Source organism: Anser anser, assembly GCF_964211835.1.
Source record: "Anser anser genome assembly, chromosome: 13".
Lineage (NCBI taxonomy): Eukaryota > Metazoa > Chordata > Aves > Anseriformes > Anatidae > Anser > Anser anser.
Window position 1 is genome coordinate 5,643,424 of NC_139734.1, and position 20,378 is coordinate 5,663,801.

Sequence of the window (20,378 nt, forward strand, 5' to 3'; positions counted from 1 at the left end):
TGGCTAACAGTCGGTATGCAGCAAAAGGACGTAATTGCTGCAGGGAAGGACAGAAATTCCCTAATACAGTGAGACTTTTAAGTGCTACAGTAGGGATATTAATATTTTATGAGCACCAATGAAAAACAGATGTGACATCCAAATCAGAAATCCAACAAGACAGATGTGTATCGTTACAGACGCTCACACAGAGTTTTGCAGCAGGAGCAACAATTAAGAAGCCCAGTTTAATTTTCTCTGTCTGCTAATGAAGAATAGTGTTCATAATCAAACTTGCATACACTTCTTTGGAACTCAAATGCAACGAAACAACAAGAGGCAAAGAGCAGATCCCAGGTAGCGTATAACGCTCTTGCTCCACTGAAATCTGCTGATGACTTACGGTAGCTGAGAATCCCACATAAGCTTGGCTATGGGAAACCACTATTTATAACCATCTTTCATTTGAATTCTTTTTCTTTCTTTCTCTCTTTCGTTCTTTCGTTCTTTTTTGCTTTTTTTCTGTCAGTTTATTGTTTGCATATTGTATGTTATTTATGTCATTGTATTTGCTTTGCAACCTCAATTTGCTTTAAAGCTCCTCTGTGCATACGACACATCCTTTAATTGCATGAACATGTGTTACCTTTTTTCAAAGGATCTGTGCCTCCTTCAGTGCACAAGACAATTTGTACTTGGGAGATAAATAAGGTTTGTCCAGCAAAAGAGAGGGAGTATGGTGAATATAGCATCACGTCATGTTTGAGGTGGCTATGAGAGATCCAGGTAAACTGAACTCTCTGCCTGCCTCTCCCCAGATATTTGAGCCAAACTTCTCATATGCAATCGTTCCTTGAGTGCTGCTCAGGTTTGCTTGGCTGACTCAGGCTCTAGATCTGGATTTCCAGCAATGACAAAGCACTAAGACCTCTAAATGAGGTTAGTGAGGTCCGTCTTTAGAGTTCACATTTCTATCGATGAACAGAACAGGAAAAAGCAGGGCCAAAAGATTACAGTAAGTGCTAAAAATCTGTGGAGATACCTATATCTCTCCCGCTTAGGAAAATAAAGCTAACACTGCTTGCTCCATCAGGATTTCCACAGTTCTGTGGATGACTTCCTAGGGTGGGGAGGACATGCTCCTACACCACAGGAGAGAAAAAAAAAACGTGAAATATTTGGATAGTCCAGGTCAGGGTTTGAAGAGACACCAAGAAAATAAGAAAGGCAACAGCCAGAACAAGGAGAGCATAAAGAAAATGTAGAAATAGCAGCTCATTTACCAAGTACGAGCCATCCTGCCCTCCAGATCAGAAGAGCCTGCAGAAAACATGTTGACTCCATTGTAGCATTTATTCAGGAGTGGAAGAATTCAGATTGCACAGGCATCCTTCACTCAGGCACCTCCCAGCTTCCAAGCACTCAGCTCTGCACTATTGGTACCCCTCTCTCACTGCATTTTGTGAGGGTGATCTGTCCACTGGATGCGTACTGCGGATTGTCAGCTAGCAGAACATAAGTAAGTGCAAGTGCTATAACAAGCTGCTCTATCTTCTGTGCAATCCAAAAGACATCTGCTGCCTTTTTAACACGTTCATAGATAATGACCCCAGGGAGCTAGATCTGCCGTCACAACAGACTGACATTCTGTATCTGTTTTGCTAATTGCTGCTGCTCTGTGAATATGCTTTTGTCCCTCTATCCAAACCCTCCCATTAGAGGAGTAAGACATTAAAGTCCTGTAGCAGTGCCTCAGAGCCCTGCTCATAGGGTCCCTGAGCCAAATCAAGGCAAAACTGGAGAAAAGACATCTTCAAATTTCAGCTCAGGTACCTGTGGCTCTGGACTGAGGGACTAAGATCATGCTGGATTTAAAACTTTCCTACCACAGCATATGCACATACAATTAAACTCGTTTATTATGTGAGCTACTCTAAGATACATTCAGATTTTTATAACAAAGAAGTAAGGGCAAATGATATCATCATTTTCACCCCATGTTCTTCACCTGAGATTTAGCTCTGTCTTTCATTTGATTTGACTTTTTATTGGAGCAGTCTGGTAAAGAAATCCTTAGTCCTAATTTTCCCAAACTTCATGCTGACCTTACCCATTTGAACTTCATGGAACCTATATGACACCTTTGTCCATCCCCCTAGACAATACCAGATGGCTGCCTCATATCCACCATATCTTTGAATTACCATTGGGTTTTCTCAGTTACGCCAGCACATAAACCCATCTGTGAGTTGCTGTGGCAGGACACAGAAGCAGGAACACAGAGCCATATCTCCTCATGACCAGTCTTTTTCTGTCATGCCAGGAGTAGGAACTGGATGTTTTTCTGCAGGTATAGCTTAGTCTGATTTTTATTGCCCTACGCTATGTCATTTAGCAAAGCTGACTTCATGGAAAGAAACATAGAGGCTGGAAAGGACCACAAAAGCTTTGTAATTCTAATTCTGTGCACTGAATTGCAAGCAGGTGTATTTGGGTCACCTTCAATAGAGATCTGTCTAAATTATTTTTTTAAAGCACCAAGTCTGACAGGGACTCACAAACTCCCTAGGAGACCTGTTCCAGTGAATAAGATCCATATGATGGGAAAGTATTCCAATGCATAATCTATATGCCCCTTATTAAAAATTAAACCAATGTCCTGTCCTGTCCCTTATGAGCACACAAGAAAATTGATCCTTATCCTCTTTTTAATACTTCAAACGCACTCAGAGAGTATTAAATTGTGCCTACCCAATCGTCCTTTTTTCTGACCTGAATCAGTCCATTTCCCTCAACTTTTCCTCCAAGAGTCATTTTTGAACCTTAGGGATTTTCTTCTGGATTTTTTCTAGTTTGCCTACACGTTTCTTAGCATGTTCAGTCTGTACCATAATGGAGCGATCATTGTGGTGCCTGAAGAAATAGCTGGATCAAAACAGAAATACACTGGCATCGCTAAGAAGGTTTATATATGGGTTGGGGGGTTAACGAGATAAGGAAGAAAGGATTCCCCTTGGGAAAATAAGGATTGTGGTCTGTTACCATCTGGTTGTAGCAAGACACTTCTTCATTCTTCATTCATTCATCCCATCTTCATTCATTCATTTCAATGACTGTATGGTAAATGAAGAGATAAAAGTACCATGCCAAGAAAACAGTGTTTAACATGTTTCTGTGGATTAGCTACTTCATTTTTCGAATATCGTTGAAGCTGAAGGGCTCTGGCTGCCTAGGGGGAATTGAGCTTTTCACATCAAGGCCATGACATGTCTAGGCAGGAGGCAAATTGCCTCCGGCAGAAGGTAGCAACTTGACTGGTGAATTCGAATCACTGCAGCTGGAGCTGGTATTCTCTGCGCAGCTGCACTTCTGTGCATAGGCTTTCGTCCTGATGTTTTTTAACAAAATGTTTTGTTTGTGTCTTCTGTTGCTCCATGTTAATCCTTGTTATCTTGGAATGGGATCTGACCACTTACATACTTGGGTGGCTCATTACCAGGATGGCTGTAACAAGACAACCAAAGAAAATGTTACAATTCACATCTAGCTGGCGATAAGACCAATTAAATGGCTTAGAAACTTTTTCCTTTTCAGTGCTGGATTTACAAACTTTTACATATATTTCCTTCTGTATTCTTCTATTATTCTGACTCGGGTGGCTCCAGAGACCACAGTCAGGAACAAAGTTTTCAGTGCCATCAGGGGAAACTGAACTCCAGCCAGCAGTACCCTCTGTGTCTCTCACAGAAAGCTAGTTATACCAGGTCCTATGTTTCTCATTGAGATGTAGATCACTAAATCCGTAGCCAAAACCAAAAGGAGCAAAGGCTAGCAATGAATGTAGATCAACTGGCACAGAAGGCAGATCCCTACACTTCCAGGCTGACAAATCAGCTTACATGGGAATCTACACAGTCTGTGACGATGTCTTTCACAGCGTAAGGCCACACAGTTGTATTAATTCACCTGCATAATCCTGCAGCATGATTGAATGACTGAAATGAACATGTTAGCATGCAGGTCAGTGAAGCAGTCTTTGACCAGCTGGAGGGTTGACAGTGTCCTGGCTACTGTGTGCTGTGTGGCTTGCTTCTGTTGGAAGTCTGGAGTATATATTGACATCACTCTGCTGATGGAGATGTCTCTTGTCTCTGGAAATCTGAGAGCTGGTAGCTTTTGTTTTAGCAATATTATTTTACAAATGTTTTCAGAATACACTGATTTTTTTTTTTCAGAATACACTCTTTTTTCTTTTTTCTTTTTTTTTTTTTCCAGAAATAGCCCCAAATAAAGAGTCTGAAAGCTCTTTTTTTTTTTTGCATGATTCCATGTGTACGTTACACAGCTTTGAATACACATTGGTATTACTCTCTTGGACAATCCATTGGTAAAGAAGGCTTGATCAGCTCAAATGATGTACCCAAAGCCATGGAGTGAGTCAGTGGAGGAGACTGGAATAAAACACAAGTCCCCAAATACCCCAGCCTGTGTGGAGGATAGCTGCTGCTATTTGGACACAAAGCATTTCCACAGCTTTAAAGGAGAAGTGTTTTATTTACGCTGACACACAAAGATTAGAAGTGGAGTGAGAAACAGTGAGTGGTGGGGAAAACGTATGAAATGTTGTCATGCTGTCAATGTTACATCCCCAAAATTAGCAACACTACCAGGCTGTGCTGAAGCAGTTTTTTCTGTTCCCCCTGCGCTGTAACAGCAATGTAGTACTTTTGTCCGCTATCTACTGGCATAAGAGCTGTTGCCAAGGAGTGAGGCACAGCTGTGCATGCACAATCTGCCCTAAGCCTTAGCTGCCTGTGTGGGCACCGCACGTGCACTGGCAAATGCTACTGACCACTGTCCAGATGTAAATTCACTGTATTCTCTTTTTTGCTGCTGATGAATTATGCACCATTTTCCCAGCTGTTTTCATGGGAAAACAGAGTGAGAAATGAAAGAAAGTAACATCCTGTAAGTGTAGTGTGTTTGTAATAAGAAAGGTTCAGAATTCTTTCACACAAGCAGTTAGGAGACTCACCTCAGAACCTGAATTAAAATCAAGAGATTTCTCAAAGGTGGAAAAAAGGATAAAAAATACTACATGGAAAGGAACTGAAAAGAATAGAATCTAATAACATAGAATCAAAGAAACTCCAAGATCTGAAATGACAACCACAACAGAGTGAAAGGCAGCAAAGACAAAAGGTACAACTAGGTAGGAGATCAAGCATACTGAAAAAATACTTAACGTACTTGAAACAAAACGGCTTTTAAAACAAAACTATTTTCACAGAAGGAATAGGTGAGAATTCTGAAAAAAAAAATGGGTCAGATCATCTTTTATTAATCAGGCTTCATTCAGCATTCCCTGCCTTTCTCAAGGTGATAACTTCAAAATCCAGACAAGCCTGTTGATTGTTTATGTAAATATTGACTCTCAGGTAATGTGTAGACACACTTTCTTTATTAGAAATTCAAGGGACAAGGAGACAAGATGGTGATATTCTTTTTTCTCTCTGTATTGAGAAAACAACCATCTTTGATTAACTTTCCAGCGCTAAGAGTTTGGTCATTTTCTATTCTCATTAAATAGGCCAGGCTGCTACTTCTCCTGTATGGACATCACAGGAAAGTACGAAAGACCTTTGTCTACATGGATTAAAGAAACTTGATTTGTCCTTCATTACAAGCCTTAACTCCAGGAGCTGGCTATTGTTTGACATATCTGGTTATTTTAATCTCCCTCTGAAAGGCTCAACTAACTGTGTTCATCAGACTTCATCAGATGACTCACCGTTTTGTTCTCGTGAGTCATTCAATCAGTTAAAATCAAGAACACAATAGTTGCCATTTCATATTAGACTACATGCTCATGCAACAAAGTCTAGTTCTGGTGGCAATTAGCACCTGATGCTTATGGAGTTCAAATGATGTCTCAGAACTCATGCATGGCCTGACTCCTAGATCACTGAATAGGAGATTGTTTGGTTTTGTTTTTAATCAACAGCAGATTTTCAATCCCATTTTCAATACACCTACGCAACTCCACCATGCATTTGGTATTGTATAAGCTTTTTAGATTACAGCAAGCCCAAGTTTAAGAACAGTGTGTACTGGAATGTTGAAGGAAAACTCTGAATGCAGAATCAACTTATAAAGAATTAATTATTTAAACCAGAGTCTTGGCATGTGCCAACCAATTTCACATTGTCTTTTTAAGTAGCTAAAGAACATCCAGAGACCCTAAACAAATTAACTGCTTCATGGGGAAAAGCCTTTTGAATACCGTTAGGAGAATTTTAAATCTAGTAATCCAATATCTACTGATGGTCAATTGTTGAGTGGTGTTCCCATAGAAAATACAATGTGACACCATGAAAGTGAAAAGCAGTTTCTGCTTTATATCACCTGCGTTAATACTGTGGGTCACTTGAATTCAGTCTATGAAGCTTTCCTGGAATCCTGAAATGCTTAATTGGTGATTTGGCCATTTTAATGAAAGGCCACGTCTGGCTGTCTTTTGGAAAAAGTAGCAGGACAGATGATAAACCTGGAGACCCAATCTCTCCATTGTATGACTGTAAAAACTACCAATTACAAGAGGTGTGATATTCAGCCAGGCCTCTAATTTATAGTCTCTGCAGCTCTCCATGTGTGCTACACTGCCAATCCAGTTGCTACTGAAGAGGGAGGGAGGCATTTCAAAGGGTGAAAGCTGCTGCAGCAAATCAGGATTGTCATTTTGCTTCTCTGTTCTACTGAATGAATGTCTCCATCATGTCAATAAATCCACCACCAGTTCTCTAGCTGGTAGGTCACTGGTCTTCTTTAAATAGTGTTTAAAAGGGGACACTTCTGACTTGTACAATAATTACCATTTGCATTGCACAAGAGGTTATTCCAAATCAGTCTGTACCTAAAGCAAACATACAGGAACATTGTGGGCCTTGATTTCCTACCTGCAAATAGGAAACGCTTGCTTTTAAAGATTTTTAGAGCAAGAGGCTGTGAGACTGTGGCTGGTGTCATCCCAAAGCCATGATTACACTTAACTGACAGGGAATTCCTCTCCAATATTTATTTAGTGACCCTGTAAGCTAGCACCAGCTTCTTGTGCCAAAGTCTCAAATGCAAACACCAATGGTCAGCGTATCCAAAGACACACACTGCATGTTTTCTTCTTGAGCAGAGTTAATATTCAGACACCAGAAAACAATCACTCACCATCTTGATGGTTACCTGAATCAGCTGGAGACTTGCTGCGGCGCATAGGAGCTGGACTCTTTGCTGAGCTCTTCTGAGGGGTGGGAGATGACTTACTGCCCGTGGCAGTCGCCGGGCTCCCTTTCATCACCCGGCACTCTGAGGAAACAAACAGCAACCGTGGTCATGTCCCTACCTAATCTCACTGTCTATGGACACTAGGTGTGAAACACCCAGGGGTGCCTTAGTGCTTTTTGTCTCCAAAGACCTGTAGAAAACCTCAACATCAAGGGAAAAACTGGCATTTCCACATTTTCTTCAGGGCAGAAAGGTGACATTTTAGGGGGAGAGCACAGGAACAGCTTTGCTCCGCTAGAGGAGTTGCTGAGACTGTACATCTAGATCAGGCTGTTCTCCCTGGCAGGGCCCATCATTCTACCTGTGTTCTATCGAGGATTTTCTGCCCTTCCCCTTGCCTTGGTGCCCACCAACAAATGAGCACAGTGAAAACAGTCAGCACCTAGTAAGGGAAGCATCAGGCCAAAAAAAAGTTAATCTCCTATAACCCTCCCGTGAAGACCTAGTGGTAGAAATGATGAGTGCCATTTCCGCAGGTGTAGAAAGCCAGCAAATAGCTCATGGCATGACTTAAAGACCTCTAAGTTGTGCCTGGGACACCTGCCCCAGGAGGCTTTCACCCAGCCTGAACCAACCTCTTTCTGTGTTTCAACAAGCTGCAACTTTGCAGATGCAGAAAGCAAAGATGACAAAATGGTTTTACAGAACATGTCCTCTGTCCTGGCCAGTCATCCATTTCTGAAAGGTTTACATAAAAAAATCTATTAGATTTATGTGCTTAAAGATAAAAGCAGATGAGACTGTGTTTTCTTAAAAAAATAAGTAAGCTAGGAAGAGGGGGAAATGTAAACACAATCGACAGTGTCCTGCAGAAGGGAACTAAATGCTGACAAACTCACGTGCGTCCCAGGAATTCAGGCATGTCAGATCTTCAAAACCAAGATTTATTTACATACAGAGTACATAGAAAAAGAACTTTGCCATCCTTGAAGCTAACTTTACTCAGTTAGGATGGTGGTAATAAAAAGGGAATTCCCTTTTTTATCAAACGCTAACTGGTCTCACCTAATCTCCTACAACAGTTTGTCCTCACCAGTCTGTGAAGAACAGTGTGTTTTTTGTATAGGTGTGAATTAGATGTTCCACATACATTCAGGTTTTCATTGGGAAGTTCAGCTCAGCATGCATGGGCTGGACTGAGAATCCCCTGGACTGCATTCCCTAATGGGAATGAACAAATGCAGTACAAGGTGGATCAGTAATTGGTCAACCAAAAACAAGTTGTCTGACCTAAACATATGTGCTATTTATTTATATATCAGAATATCTATGAAAATGTAATTGCCCTAATTTTTTCCCCAGGCCTTCCTCATTTTCAGACAGTCAAAAGCCAGCCTCTTTTTCTTCCAGATGGTTTGTGGGAGAGTTTGCTGTTGGGTCATGCAGTACAAGAATGTGAGGAGATGATTCCCTGTGCTCCAGAGATATTGCATGGTGATAATTAAACCTACAGTAAGTTTATTCTCTCTCCTACTAAATAGATTTTGCAAACTGTAAGTTAGGTTAGAAATAGTTGTGTGTGTGTGTGTTGTTTTTTTCTTTCCCTAAAGTACCTGACTTCTTAAAGATGATGCCACAGAAAGGCTTGTAGGGCCTCAGAACAGATATACTCCAATTTTTTAAGCATGTATAGGAGTAATGATGGTGGGAGAAGTTGACTATTTCTCCTTGGTACTAAATAATCATGTTTGATGAGGCACTGTGAGATAGCCACTCAGGAGAGTGTGCAAATTACTGTTCCTGGTATTAGTCAGCCAGGCCAAAACATGGGAAAAAATCATCTTTGGGCACTGGAGAAGTAATATTTGTTACGGCTCTTACACAGAGCTGCGTAACAAAAACAATGCAACGTTTGGATCTCAGAGAGCAATTTGTTTGCCCACACCAAGACACCAAACGCTATATGAGGTGCCTCACTGGGGTAGAGTGAGTCTCCTGGTGCCCCTGCGTCATATCTGTAAGTCAGATACAGGTTCTCAGAAATCAAGGGAGTTTAAAAGGGTGTGAAACATCAGTTTTTAGTCACCTGAGTTACTCCGTAAATATAAACCTAAAAAGGGAAAATACTTTATGTTGCCTCCTTTCAAGAGATAATCCAAATTTATTTTCTCTCCAAAGAAGTAATTCCTTGCAAAGAAATTCAGCTTTGCATTTTCCAGCACAGAAATGCTGACGGAGGGATTTCTCCAGCTCAGCCGTTGGCAAGTGCCAGTACACCAAAGGCAATTACTTAGCATTTGTACATCTTGAAACAAGGTAGTAAATGTGGGGATCTGATTGTGCTGACATCAGTATAAACAGGCCTCTTAACATCACGGGGGTGAGATTTCAGTGTGCTGATACTGAAACCAGCGGGTATGAATGAGACAGAGCAACAACATCTGGAAGGTGCTCAGCAAAAGGGATTATAGGGCAGAAGCTGTGGTGGGCAGTCAGGAGGAAAAAGATGACATAATCTGTTCTTACGGTATTTCTCGTTTTGTTTCCTGATGTCCTGCCAGAGTGAACATAATAGCCAGCAATCCAAGTGCATGTCATCCAAACAGGCAAGAAAAAGTACCCGTGACAGAGGAAATTTTAATAAGTGACATTCATCTGCAAGACCTCAGCTTCTCCTTGCAGCATCTGACTCATAACAAGAAAGGATGATGAGCAGATAATGGGAAAACACTGCTGGCTAATGGCTTCTCATCTGTTTCTTGAGAGGTGCAGGGCACCCCCACCCCCCTGAAAATAAAATGGAGAGCTGCAGTTGTTCAGCGCCAGCCCAACAGCAAGCTTGGCTTATTTTTATTAGAGAAATCCAAGCTGGAAAAATTAGCAGAAACCAGGAGTGTAGGCAGAGAGCTGGGCTTCCCATCAAGTTGTTCTGCTAGGATTGCATGCAATCTGTTTTACAGTGTGGGACTCCCCATGGAGCTGACTCAAGTGCAGAGCGTTAAAATAAAATATGAAGCTCACGTTACAGATCACTCCTCCAGCCTGACACAGTTCTCTGTCTGCAAAGTTTCAGCTGAACCTTGGAAACACTGAAATACCCAAGACCACCAAATGGGTTCATCTGGAGTACACAGGTGAGAAGTACCAGTGTTAAATAAAATCAGTCTTGCTGAGAAGTCATAAAAATGTGATGTTTGAAGATTAGAGGCTGCTTTACCTCCTGGTATACAGCAAGAGTTCTCTTTGGTCTTCGATGCTGAGCCAGTTTGTAGCATACAAGATAGCATGTAACTCCTGTTCCCTACACAGGATACCTACAAGCTTTCAGAAATAAGTCTGAATGTTTGGAGACCACATTTTCTTCTAGTGTAAATAGTCAAAGCTGCATTCATTGACTTGCTGCACTCACTGGCACCAGCAGACAGCCTGTGCTGTTGGTGTATACAGTTGCCAGGTAGAGTAAGTGGAAACTCCTAGAAGCAAGCTCTGTATATTCTGTGACATCAAAAATTTAATGGTTTAATTGATCACAGAGACTCACATTATTACAGATTTGTGGTTACAATCATAACAGGGACAAATAATGGTGCCGTCCCAGTCCCATCTAACAAGGGAATTACTGCTCTGCTTTTTGAATCAGCAGAAGAAAGAAGTAAAGGGAGTGATTTTTCTTTTTAACTGTGCTTGTTCTCATTTTTAATATTCACAAGGACAGGATTGACAAACAGTGTGTATGTGTTTCAAATAGAAAAGTAGAGACTATTCTTCTACTGTTTAGTTCTCAAGAAAAATATTTTCATCTGATTGCAACTGGATAAAGTTTAAAGGATATACAAGACCAGATTTTGCAATAAATATCAAAGTAATGGCACGGTGTAGCAGTCCACCTACTTTGACATGGACTATCTCAGTCAGTGTTTGCCTAATTAAAATATCCACCGACTGTACTAGTATCACAAAAGGATGTTGAATACCATGTACTCGGCCTTAAAGAACAGAACAAAAGCATGCAGCATTATTATCTGTTACAAGCAACTGAATGGCAATCAAATAAAAACAGACTGGAGAGTAGTGTGTGTTTAATGTTACCGCTTTCATCCAGAGAAAAGTCATCCTGTGCATAGCGGAATTTTTCTGGACCACAGGCGATAAACACATCATCATCCCCAAAGAAATCGTGGAGACAGGTCACCTACAGAGAGAGCAAAGTCATTCATTTTATTTTTAATTGGCAACATTCTGATGTGGCTCAGCTTTAATTTAAACAGGAGGGTGCTGCCTTTCCACTGTTTCCCCATTCCATGCTAATGCGCTCCTGCTTGGTGCACAGCACAGCTTCTCTGGGCAAGTCAAGCAGAACAGTGTAATTAAAAAAAAAAAAAAAGTAGAAGAAGAAGGAAAAGAATCCCAAATACCCTGCAAAATCCAATGAAGTATGGCATTTCCAATCCTTTCGGGAGCTGACAGGCTACGTTAATCATCCTAATGAATGGTACAGGCATTCCTGAGCTACTTCTACAATAAGAAGCAGGGGTGATCCCTCGCAGGGTTGGTAGGCAAGGCTGTGACACCACTGCCTATGCTGATGAGTCTCTTAATACCAACAGAACCCAAAACTCAAGGACTGCCAAGAAGAGAAAGAGTGGTTGGGCACACTACAGAAGATGTCTCCACTTCAACACCATTAGTGCTTCAAGCAGGTAGTTTGAACCTGCAGGTAGTTACGGAGCTAGTCAGGAGACCTTAATAACACCTGTCTTCCCCTCCTCTCCCACATCCCTCTACCACTTGTGTGCGGGTTGGCCTGAAAAGCTGGGAGCACAGCTGTGCCCTGTTTGAATCAGCCAGGACAGTACTGCTGGTGGCCGTTCAACATCCATTTTTCTAGGTGCTGCTCTGTGAATGAGCAATTCAGATATTTAAACGGTTACAGTCATGGTAATTTGCACAATTGCCAGTGAAATAATGGATGCAATTACACAACAGCAGCAAGATAACTATGCTAATGGTAATTCTACTGGAGCCAGTGGTAATGACACATTAACTGATGTTAATGCAATTGTGTAATCTCCAGTACTGAAAGTTAATTCAAGTCATCTCCGTGCAAGGGCTAGTACAAAAACATTGCTCTTTGGAGAGAACCTTTAACACCCAGACTTGTCATCGGCATCTTGCAGAAATTTAATCAGGCTCCTGGCAAGCTGACAGGTGCTCTTCCATCTTCACAGACTGCTTTGAAAACTCATGAAGTGCAAAGTAACACTTATTTTCAAGAGGGGAAAAACACTACTGAGAAAATGTTGGAAAGTCCAACCACAAAACCTTAATGTTCAAGAGGCGAGTGTGTTCAGCCCTTAAACTGCCTCTGCAGGCTGGAGAGACACCTAAGTACCTCTACCCAGTTGACAAGCTAGAGCTTCAGCCTGAGGTCCTCATTAAGTACTGTGTCAAGAGGTTGAAAAAATGCTCATCCACAAGCACACCAACCTGGGGCATCTCCAGCATCGGCCAGCCTGGTGCAGCCCACCAACAGCACATCTGCACACCTTGGTGAGCCCAACAACATGGGCACACACCTACTGCCAAGGGGTGAAGTTTAAAAACACATAGTTAAGCTTTTTCACAAGGCTATTCCAAGTGTCTTCAAGATTGGCACCAACATTTATAACGGAGATATCAGCCTGACAGATGAAGCCCAGTGCTTTGGGATGTCTGCCCACTGCGGCCTTTACAGAGGATAAGATGCATTGCAAGGGACTGGAGTGAGCACTGGAGAAACATACTGCAGACAGGGCAAATTTTCATATCTACTGATCTGTTTGAGCCGGACTGTGAAAAGTTAATTTCAAGCTCTAATAAATAAAATATAAAGAAGACTTTTGGCTATCCTAAAAGGCTCAGTATTTCACACTGATTAATATAATGTATAATTAAAGCACTGCCTAAGAGTGCCAGCTCTGTTTACAATGCCAAACATTAGGGAAAAACCTCCTTTTCTCATCGGCGTGACTTTCAGAATGGAGCGAGATGAAATCTGCCATGGCATTGATTAAAGATAGAATTTTCTTTACAGACTTTGGTGAATACCAATTTCTATTTGCTTAAAATTAGGCTGAAAATAGTTAACATATTACCTATTGAGAATTTTCCCACAGAAAAGATGACATTTCAAACCAGCATTTGTTATTACAGTCTTCCCCGAGGGTGTATGGCACTGATTCATTTGCAAATAATTGGGTTTGGCTCAATACACGAGTTCCCATCTGCCTGCTAAGTGCTATACTTCTGCCATGGAAAAGACTCGTGAGTTGCTTGGCTCACCCTTCAGTATGGAAACCGCTGTGCACTTAAACTTCACGCAAAGCTAGATCACAACAGAAAGGTTCAGCAAGTTCACAGCCTTTTAGACAAAATCAGAAAGAATCCAGAGGCGCTTTCACCGACTCCAGGTCACAAGCCAAAGTGTGTGTTTTGTCCTTGAGCTCCCCATGACCACCACAAGCAAAAAGGAAATCTGGCCACCAAGGAAACCTTCAGATCAAGGGTCCAAATGCGATGGAAAGCTACCAGCATGCACAAAGACAGAGACCCGATTACGTGTCAAGCAGACTTCACATTGCTTCATTCTTGTCCTTTCAGACAGGAGGTTATTATGTCCATGTTATATTTATGAGCAGCTGGCTGGTTGAGTACTGGAGGCTAGTAAATAAATTAGATAACTTATTTGTTGTGCTCCTAATATTCAGGAAACAGTAACTTCTGTATTTGTTTCATTTGTTCCCTTTCGTTTTCTGACGTAATTTTCACTATTAAGAACTCACCATAATATGGTAGAAAAGACAGTCAAAAACTAACCCTTTTCTCATCAAACAATGGGAAACACTGCAAAATTCAGAAAATAACGTCACTTCATGCGGTTCTAAGATAGCCACATTGCTTCTATTTACCGTGTGTGGTATTTCCTATTTACCTTTTGATTAGCAAACTTAAATCCCTGATCATTACTGTATGTCCCTGCAGCATGCTCCATACACATCACTGTCTACACAAAGTTGCTAGAATAAACTTTCTTCATGAAAATATGCAACTTAAGTGCTGGATCTTACTGCAACAGAGCCAGCTTGCCTCAGCGTGCATAGAAAAAGAAAAAACATTGGGAGAAAGCCCTCGATACACATCCCTGAGGGACATGAAGCTGGGAAAAGGGACTGCGAGCTGCTCTGCTGGGACAACCAGTTGGAAACTTCATTAGCCAGCACGGACCACTTCTTGTGCTGAATCTCTGCCTTGCATTACCCGGCTCAGGGATTTTTAGTGACTCCAGAATAACCTTAAAAATCTTCTGATTTCTATTCTTCAAAAGTCTTTTTTCTCATGTTTTATCAGGAAAAAAAAAAAAGTATAAAAATGAATACTACAAGTCTCTCCCCAGGCTGTCAGGACCATTTTAAAAGCACATGTTCTGCTTTAGCTTACCCTAATCAACTGTTCTAATTATATCCAATAATTAGCCTGGAACACCATGAAAACCCTGGAAAAATTTACCCCAGTGGACAACCTGAAAATCATTGTTTTTATATGCTTTATCTTGCTCTTAGCTGTGAATTCATCAAAACAGGACAGAAGCAGGTAGCAGCCTGCTAGTGCAAAGACCTGTGCCGCTACCTGGAAATGGGGATTTTGTTGGTGGCTGTTATCGTGCACAATTAGCAACGACACTGGAAACCATGAAATTAGTAGGGTTTTGGTTTTGCATTTTTAAAAAATCTATAAACTTTATTATTATTATTTACAATGGAGAATTAAACTTGTGTATATAATTACAGTAGATAGAATAGAAAGCATTGGTTTCCAAGATAAATGTCCATGTCTTTGTTTAAAGGAGGAATTTTAATTTGAAATTCAGGATTAAAAAGATAATATTGACATAAAACGGATCATATTGCATGAAATGTTTTCTCTCCATTTCCTGCAGCTTAAGCGATGCCAATAAAGAAAGTTAAATCTTCACACTCCAGTAGATGAGGCACAAATTTATTTCTTAGAAAGTAATTCTTTCTAATACATTTGATGGTAATTTTTTTCTTTGTGTCAAGTTTTGATTTTTTTTAAACTTTATAGTATATATAAGGGAAGAAATAGAATTTGGCAGAGATTAATAGATTTAAGGGAGCACAAGACTACTTGCAATTCCTTACGTTTTCACCAAGTGTAGTTTCTTTCCTCGATAAACGAAATCCTTCTCTGCGTTTATTAGTAAAACCTTCCCTGAGCAGACAATGTAGCTAGGATTTCCAGGAGGGAATTTCTGCAGTGACACTCCATTACTGTCTGCTGCAGCAATTTTAATTGCAGAAAGGAAAGATACGGAGATACGGCCTTATGAGGGATGCTGAGCCTTCTAGTTCCTTTTACCACAGTAGCTGTAGAACTAACTATTTCTCAGGATTTTGACAAAATGGAGCTTGCCTCAAACATCTCCCTGGATGTGAGCTCACGGTTTGCTTCAATGTCTTTGATGCTGTAGGTATTCAGAGTTCACCTGGAAAAGGAGCAGTAAATATGCAGGGTATATGTGCACAGCTGTGAATAACCAGCTATTTCTACCATCCTCCAGGAGGCAGCAGAAGTATTTCAAAATTATAATTCAGAAACAAATGAAATAACTAAAAACAATTAGGAAACAATAGCCTGAAGACTTAAAACCTTAGTCTGAGTCATCTACCAGTGCAAAACCCCTTGTGCTTTAAAAGGGTGTTATGATTAACAAGGACCTTTTGTTCCCATTCTTAATCTGCAGAATGACCGAGTTTGCTGTGTCTGCATGGCTAATGGGTTGCCCACACTGTCACTCCTACCACCAGTATGAAGATTGTCACAGCAGTAACAGGCTCCAGCCACATTTTGGTTGCTTTCACTGCTGGATTGAGCTCTGCAGCTTCTGTGGCTGGCTCTTTAGCAGCAGGCTTCTGGTAGCCTGGATTGGCCATTGGCATTTGCCAAGAATAACACAGGGCATGTGTCTGAAGAGGAGTACATCACCAGGAGGGTTAACTTAACTGTCTTTTTCACCTTTCTGAGAAATGTCTTTATATTATCAGAGGTTCCTATTTTTAGCCGACAGAGCCAGGTGAGGCTGGATGTTAAATGGTCAGACACTGTAGCCAGTGATTATTCACAACAGTGATTTATGTCCATAATCCTGCTCCCAGATTTTCCATCTCTTCCTTACGTCACATAAAGAGCAAAGACCTCTGCTTAAATGGCCAGCAGAGATCTGGAAAGGAGATTTGGAATAACACCACCACAGGTCTGACCTGGGAGCTGAACATCTTCTGTCTCAAGGATTTTTATCTTTAACTACTTGATTCTGCATAAGTCTTAGGGTAAGTGAGGGCCAGGGCAAGACTTCTACCTCTGATCCTCTCCCTTGGTCATAAAAGCTCGGTTAACTCTTCTCTCTGTAATAACCCTTCTGTTTAAGAATTTAGATAGCAAAACAGAAAGTGACACCAGTACATAGGCAAGCTAAAACTGTTCCTTAATTTTCTCTAGATCTAATAGTTATGCTCAAAGAGAAGAGATGTCTATTTGCTTTCTTCGAATCATCATGATTTTTTCAGCTTAGAAGCCTCCAGAGTTCAGAATGGGGTAAAAATTGCCTTCAGAAAGAGTTACCTTTAATACCAGAAAGACCACAGAAGACAATCTGCATGCCATGCACTCAAAGTCTATCAAGAGCAGAATGGAGTGAAGACATACTTTTCTGAGGTGCTATGGTAAATGCTATAAAATTGAACACACCTGACCACCTGTTAGCTGAAGGCAATGTATTTTAGATGCTTGCTAATGGCCTTTCTCTTTCAACACTCAAGTGCTAGATGGAGCTGAGGATGTTGGACTAGCAGCTAAACTGGCACTGAGAGTTAACTGAGCTGAGAACATATCTAAATTCTGTCTAAACCCTGTTTTAACCCAAACTGGAGATCTGATGGACTTATTTATACTCCGAGACCTGTACTCCAAGTCAAATTGGCGGTGGTATGTTTATTTCAGGTCCAAAAAAACGAAGTCCTAAGTCACAAAGGCAGCGATGTTTTACAATTAATCAGCGGTGTGCTTGCAATCAATAAAGCGTGGTGCAGAAACCAAACACATCCAGACTTGTCCACAAGAAGGCTCAGCAAGGTCATGTTTCAGAGTGAATATCAGGAACTAATGGACACAGTGAGTAGACTTTAAATGAACTGCTTTCTTTTCTCCGACAAGCTCTTCACCACACGGCCAGAAAGAATAAGATTTCTGATGACTTAAGGGGTTGAGCAGATATAATGGAAAAGAAAGATGTTAATATTGGAATGCACAGCACTTAATACAGTTTTTTTGGTAACAGTCTGAAGACTGAAAGCCCAAAGCAGACACCGAATTGATTTACATTTTATTAGATTCTGGTTTCCTGCATTTAAAAAGAAGGGATGTTTGGATTCAATTACTTCTTTAAAGTATGCACACACCCACTCAATAGATTCCACATTTGCATTCACAGAAAGAAAATTACTTATCTGCTTTTAGGAAAAAAAAACTGCTTAAAATGGATAAGCAATAGAAAGATGAGCAGAAAAAGCACGGATATTGGCATCCACAAATGGATCGAGAGCACACCAGCATACCCAGCCAATGCCAAGGATGTGTGTGCAATATTACACAGTCTCTGGGGACCCTCTCTGAGCTGCCCAGCAGTAAGGCAAGGGGTCTTTGTCATCTGCTCTTCCATCCCTCCTGTGCCAAACATCCATGTGGAAAGCTGTCGAGACCAAGGTCATGCTGGCCCTTCACGATGTAGTGCACATCACGAGGGGAAGGAAAAATCACCTCTATCATCTAGGTTTCAGCGTGCATAATTAGTCTGCACTATAAAGGGCTGCAGTGAGATTTCCATTTTTTAAACATTGGTCAGAGACCTCAGGTTTCTTCTGTATTCATGGAGACCCAGGGCTCACATTTAAACCTGTATTTGTTTCAATCAAACTATGAACTCTTCTGTATAGATTTTTTTTTCCTCCTTTTTCACCTTCAGGAGAGAAAATTCTGGGCAAATCATCATGATCAAATGTTTTCTTTGATGCATGAGGGAATTCTTACACCCCTTTCCTTCATTTCTCCAACTTAACATCTTTTTATTGATGAAAAATGCAGATCCCCTTAATTAGGCTGCATAGTAGAGTAAGTTGATTATGAGTGCTTTATGTCCACATGGAGTATTTTGCTGTATTACACCTAAACCAGCTTCTAACCAACATGCATTTTTTGACTGATTTTGTGATACTTATTCGAGTGGAAGAAGAAATATTCATGCATGTACATACATGGCAGCTTGTAAGACTTGATGCAAGAAGAAATGTTGCTCTCAAAAGGGCTGCAGCACAAGGTGCATATTTGTTTAAGTACTGGAGATGGAATAGTTTGATAGGATAGGGTAGGATAGGGTAGGGTAGGGTAGGGTAGGGTAGGGTAGGGTAGGATAGGATAGGATAGGATAGGATAGGATAGGATAGGATAGGATAGGTTAGGATAGGTTAGGATAGGATAGGATAGGATAGGATAGGATAGGATAGGATAGGATAGGATAGGATAGGATAGGATAGGATAGGATGCAGGGGAGGGAAGGACAGTAGCCAAGCTACCCTGTAGGAATGTTAAAGCTGACTTTAATGTATCTGGTGAATGAGTGGTGCTTCCAAACCATGTGAAATCCAATTAATCCCTGGAAGAAAAGTTAGTTTGTTATCGCCTTTCCCCATACATATGGAGGCGACTATGAAACAGATATTCAGGCTGTTGGTTCTTTTTACCTAGGAGAAAGGCTTGCTCTTGCATTCAAGAGGGTATTAACACTGAGGACAAATGTGCTGTGCAGTTCGGGGGCATGAGCAGCACAGCAATCAACATCTATATATTAAAAAATTACCCTTTTTCCAGTCAGAAAACCATAAAGGATCAGGGACTTTGGAAGTAGCATGACTATATGGCCAAAGTCAAGCAACACTGCTCAAAATAGCAGCCTTGAAAGAAGGGGCACAGAGAGTCTGTCAACCTACTCAAGGTCAGGCTGAAAAACCAATGGGCTGAAATTTCCAGTTAATGGGATTGCCAGAAACAAGCTCTTAAAAACCAATAGCTGTTACTGATCCTATTGTGCATATCTTCATAAAAGAGAAAGGCAGCTGTTCAGCTTTGTGCAAGTTTTTCTTTAACTGTCACAATGGCACTGATTGTGATGGAGAGGCACTAGTAAACAGATCCTCACCCTGGCTAAAAATAAAATAAAATAAAATAAAATAAAAAATAAAATAAAATACAAAACCCAACAACAAAAAACCCATGTACCAGAATTGAGTATGCGTACCCACAAGCAACCCCACCATCTTCAGAGAGCACAGAAATAACATTACCATTAGCCAAACAGCAGGCCCAGAGGAATGAAAAGCTACACTAAGCATTTACCACTTGTAAGCAAGCTCTGAGGGGCTGGAGGAGACCAACAGCCAAGCCTTACTTCCTTACTCTCACAACTGATCCCTGCATCCCCAAAAGCCTTATTTCCATACACCAGACTGCAGCACCTACCCGGTGCGTGAGGAGGTGAGCAGCAGCGTCCTCACAGCCACCCCTCTGCCTGCTGACTTTCAGGTGTGGAAGATGCTGGGGAAGGAGGGAGTAAAACTCTATTTTCTCTGAGAGAGCTGCTCCCATCCCCACATGCAGTATGTGTAGCCTGCTTAAAAGACTAAGATGACATCTCTGCTTTCCTTACCCACTTGAAGGGTGCCCTAGAAGAGTCTTTTCCATCCCTTATTGTCATATAAATGTTCCTTGCTCCGTCTCCTTTCCCTTACCAGCCAGTACGATGTAAAAATACCTCTGCCAGTTAATTATGTCATGGTTAGATGCATCAAGAACTTAACTATCAGCCCAAATGTTTCAAAGTATGGTACACTGGCCAGCTACAAGAGAGATTTCTTTGTGGGTTTTCACCCACCTGGGTACAGGTATGGACTGCAGCCCAGCACCGCAGCGATAGTGGCTACAGATGAACTTTCACAGGGGTACAGAACTGATTC

The 20,378-nt window shown here is 41.2% G+C and overlaps 1 protein-coding gene across 6 annotated transcripts in view; it reads right to left on the reverse strand.

The window, feature by feature from the left end:
- Positions 1–20,378, reverse strand: part of DCX (doublecortin) — a 102,695-nt gene that overhangs the window by 15,329 nt on the left and 66,988 nt on the right. For 3 of the 6 annotated variants that reach the window (XM_083797428.1, XM_083797429.1, XM_083797430.1), the window contains 2 exons: positions 11,347–11,449; positions 7,201–7,338 (listed from right to left, as the gene is read on the reverse strand). In XM_083797428.1, the coding sequence (XP_083653554.1) occupies positions 7,201–7,338; positions 11,347–11,449 (241 nt within the window). Of the gene's footprint in view, positions 1–452; positions 3,484–7,200; positions 7,339–11,346; positions 11,450–20,378 lie in introns of those variants that run through there. The other 3 variants (XM_083797432.1, XM_083797431.1, XM_083797433.1) reach the window with 2 other exon arrangements.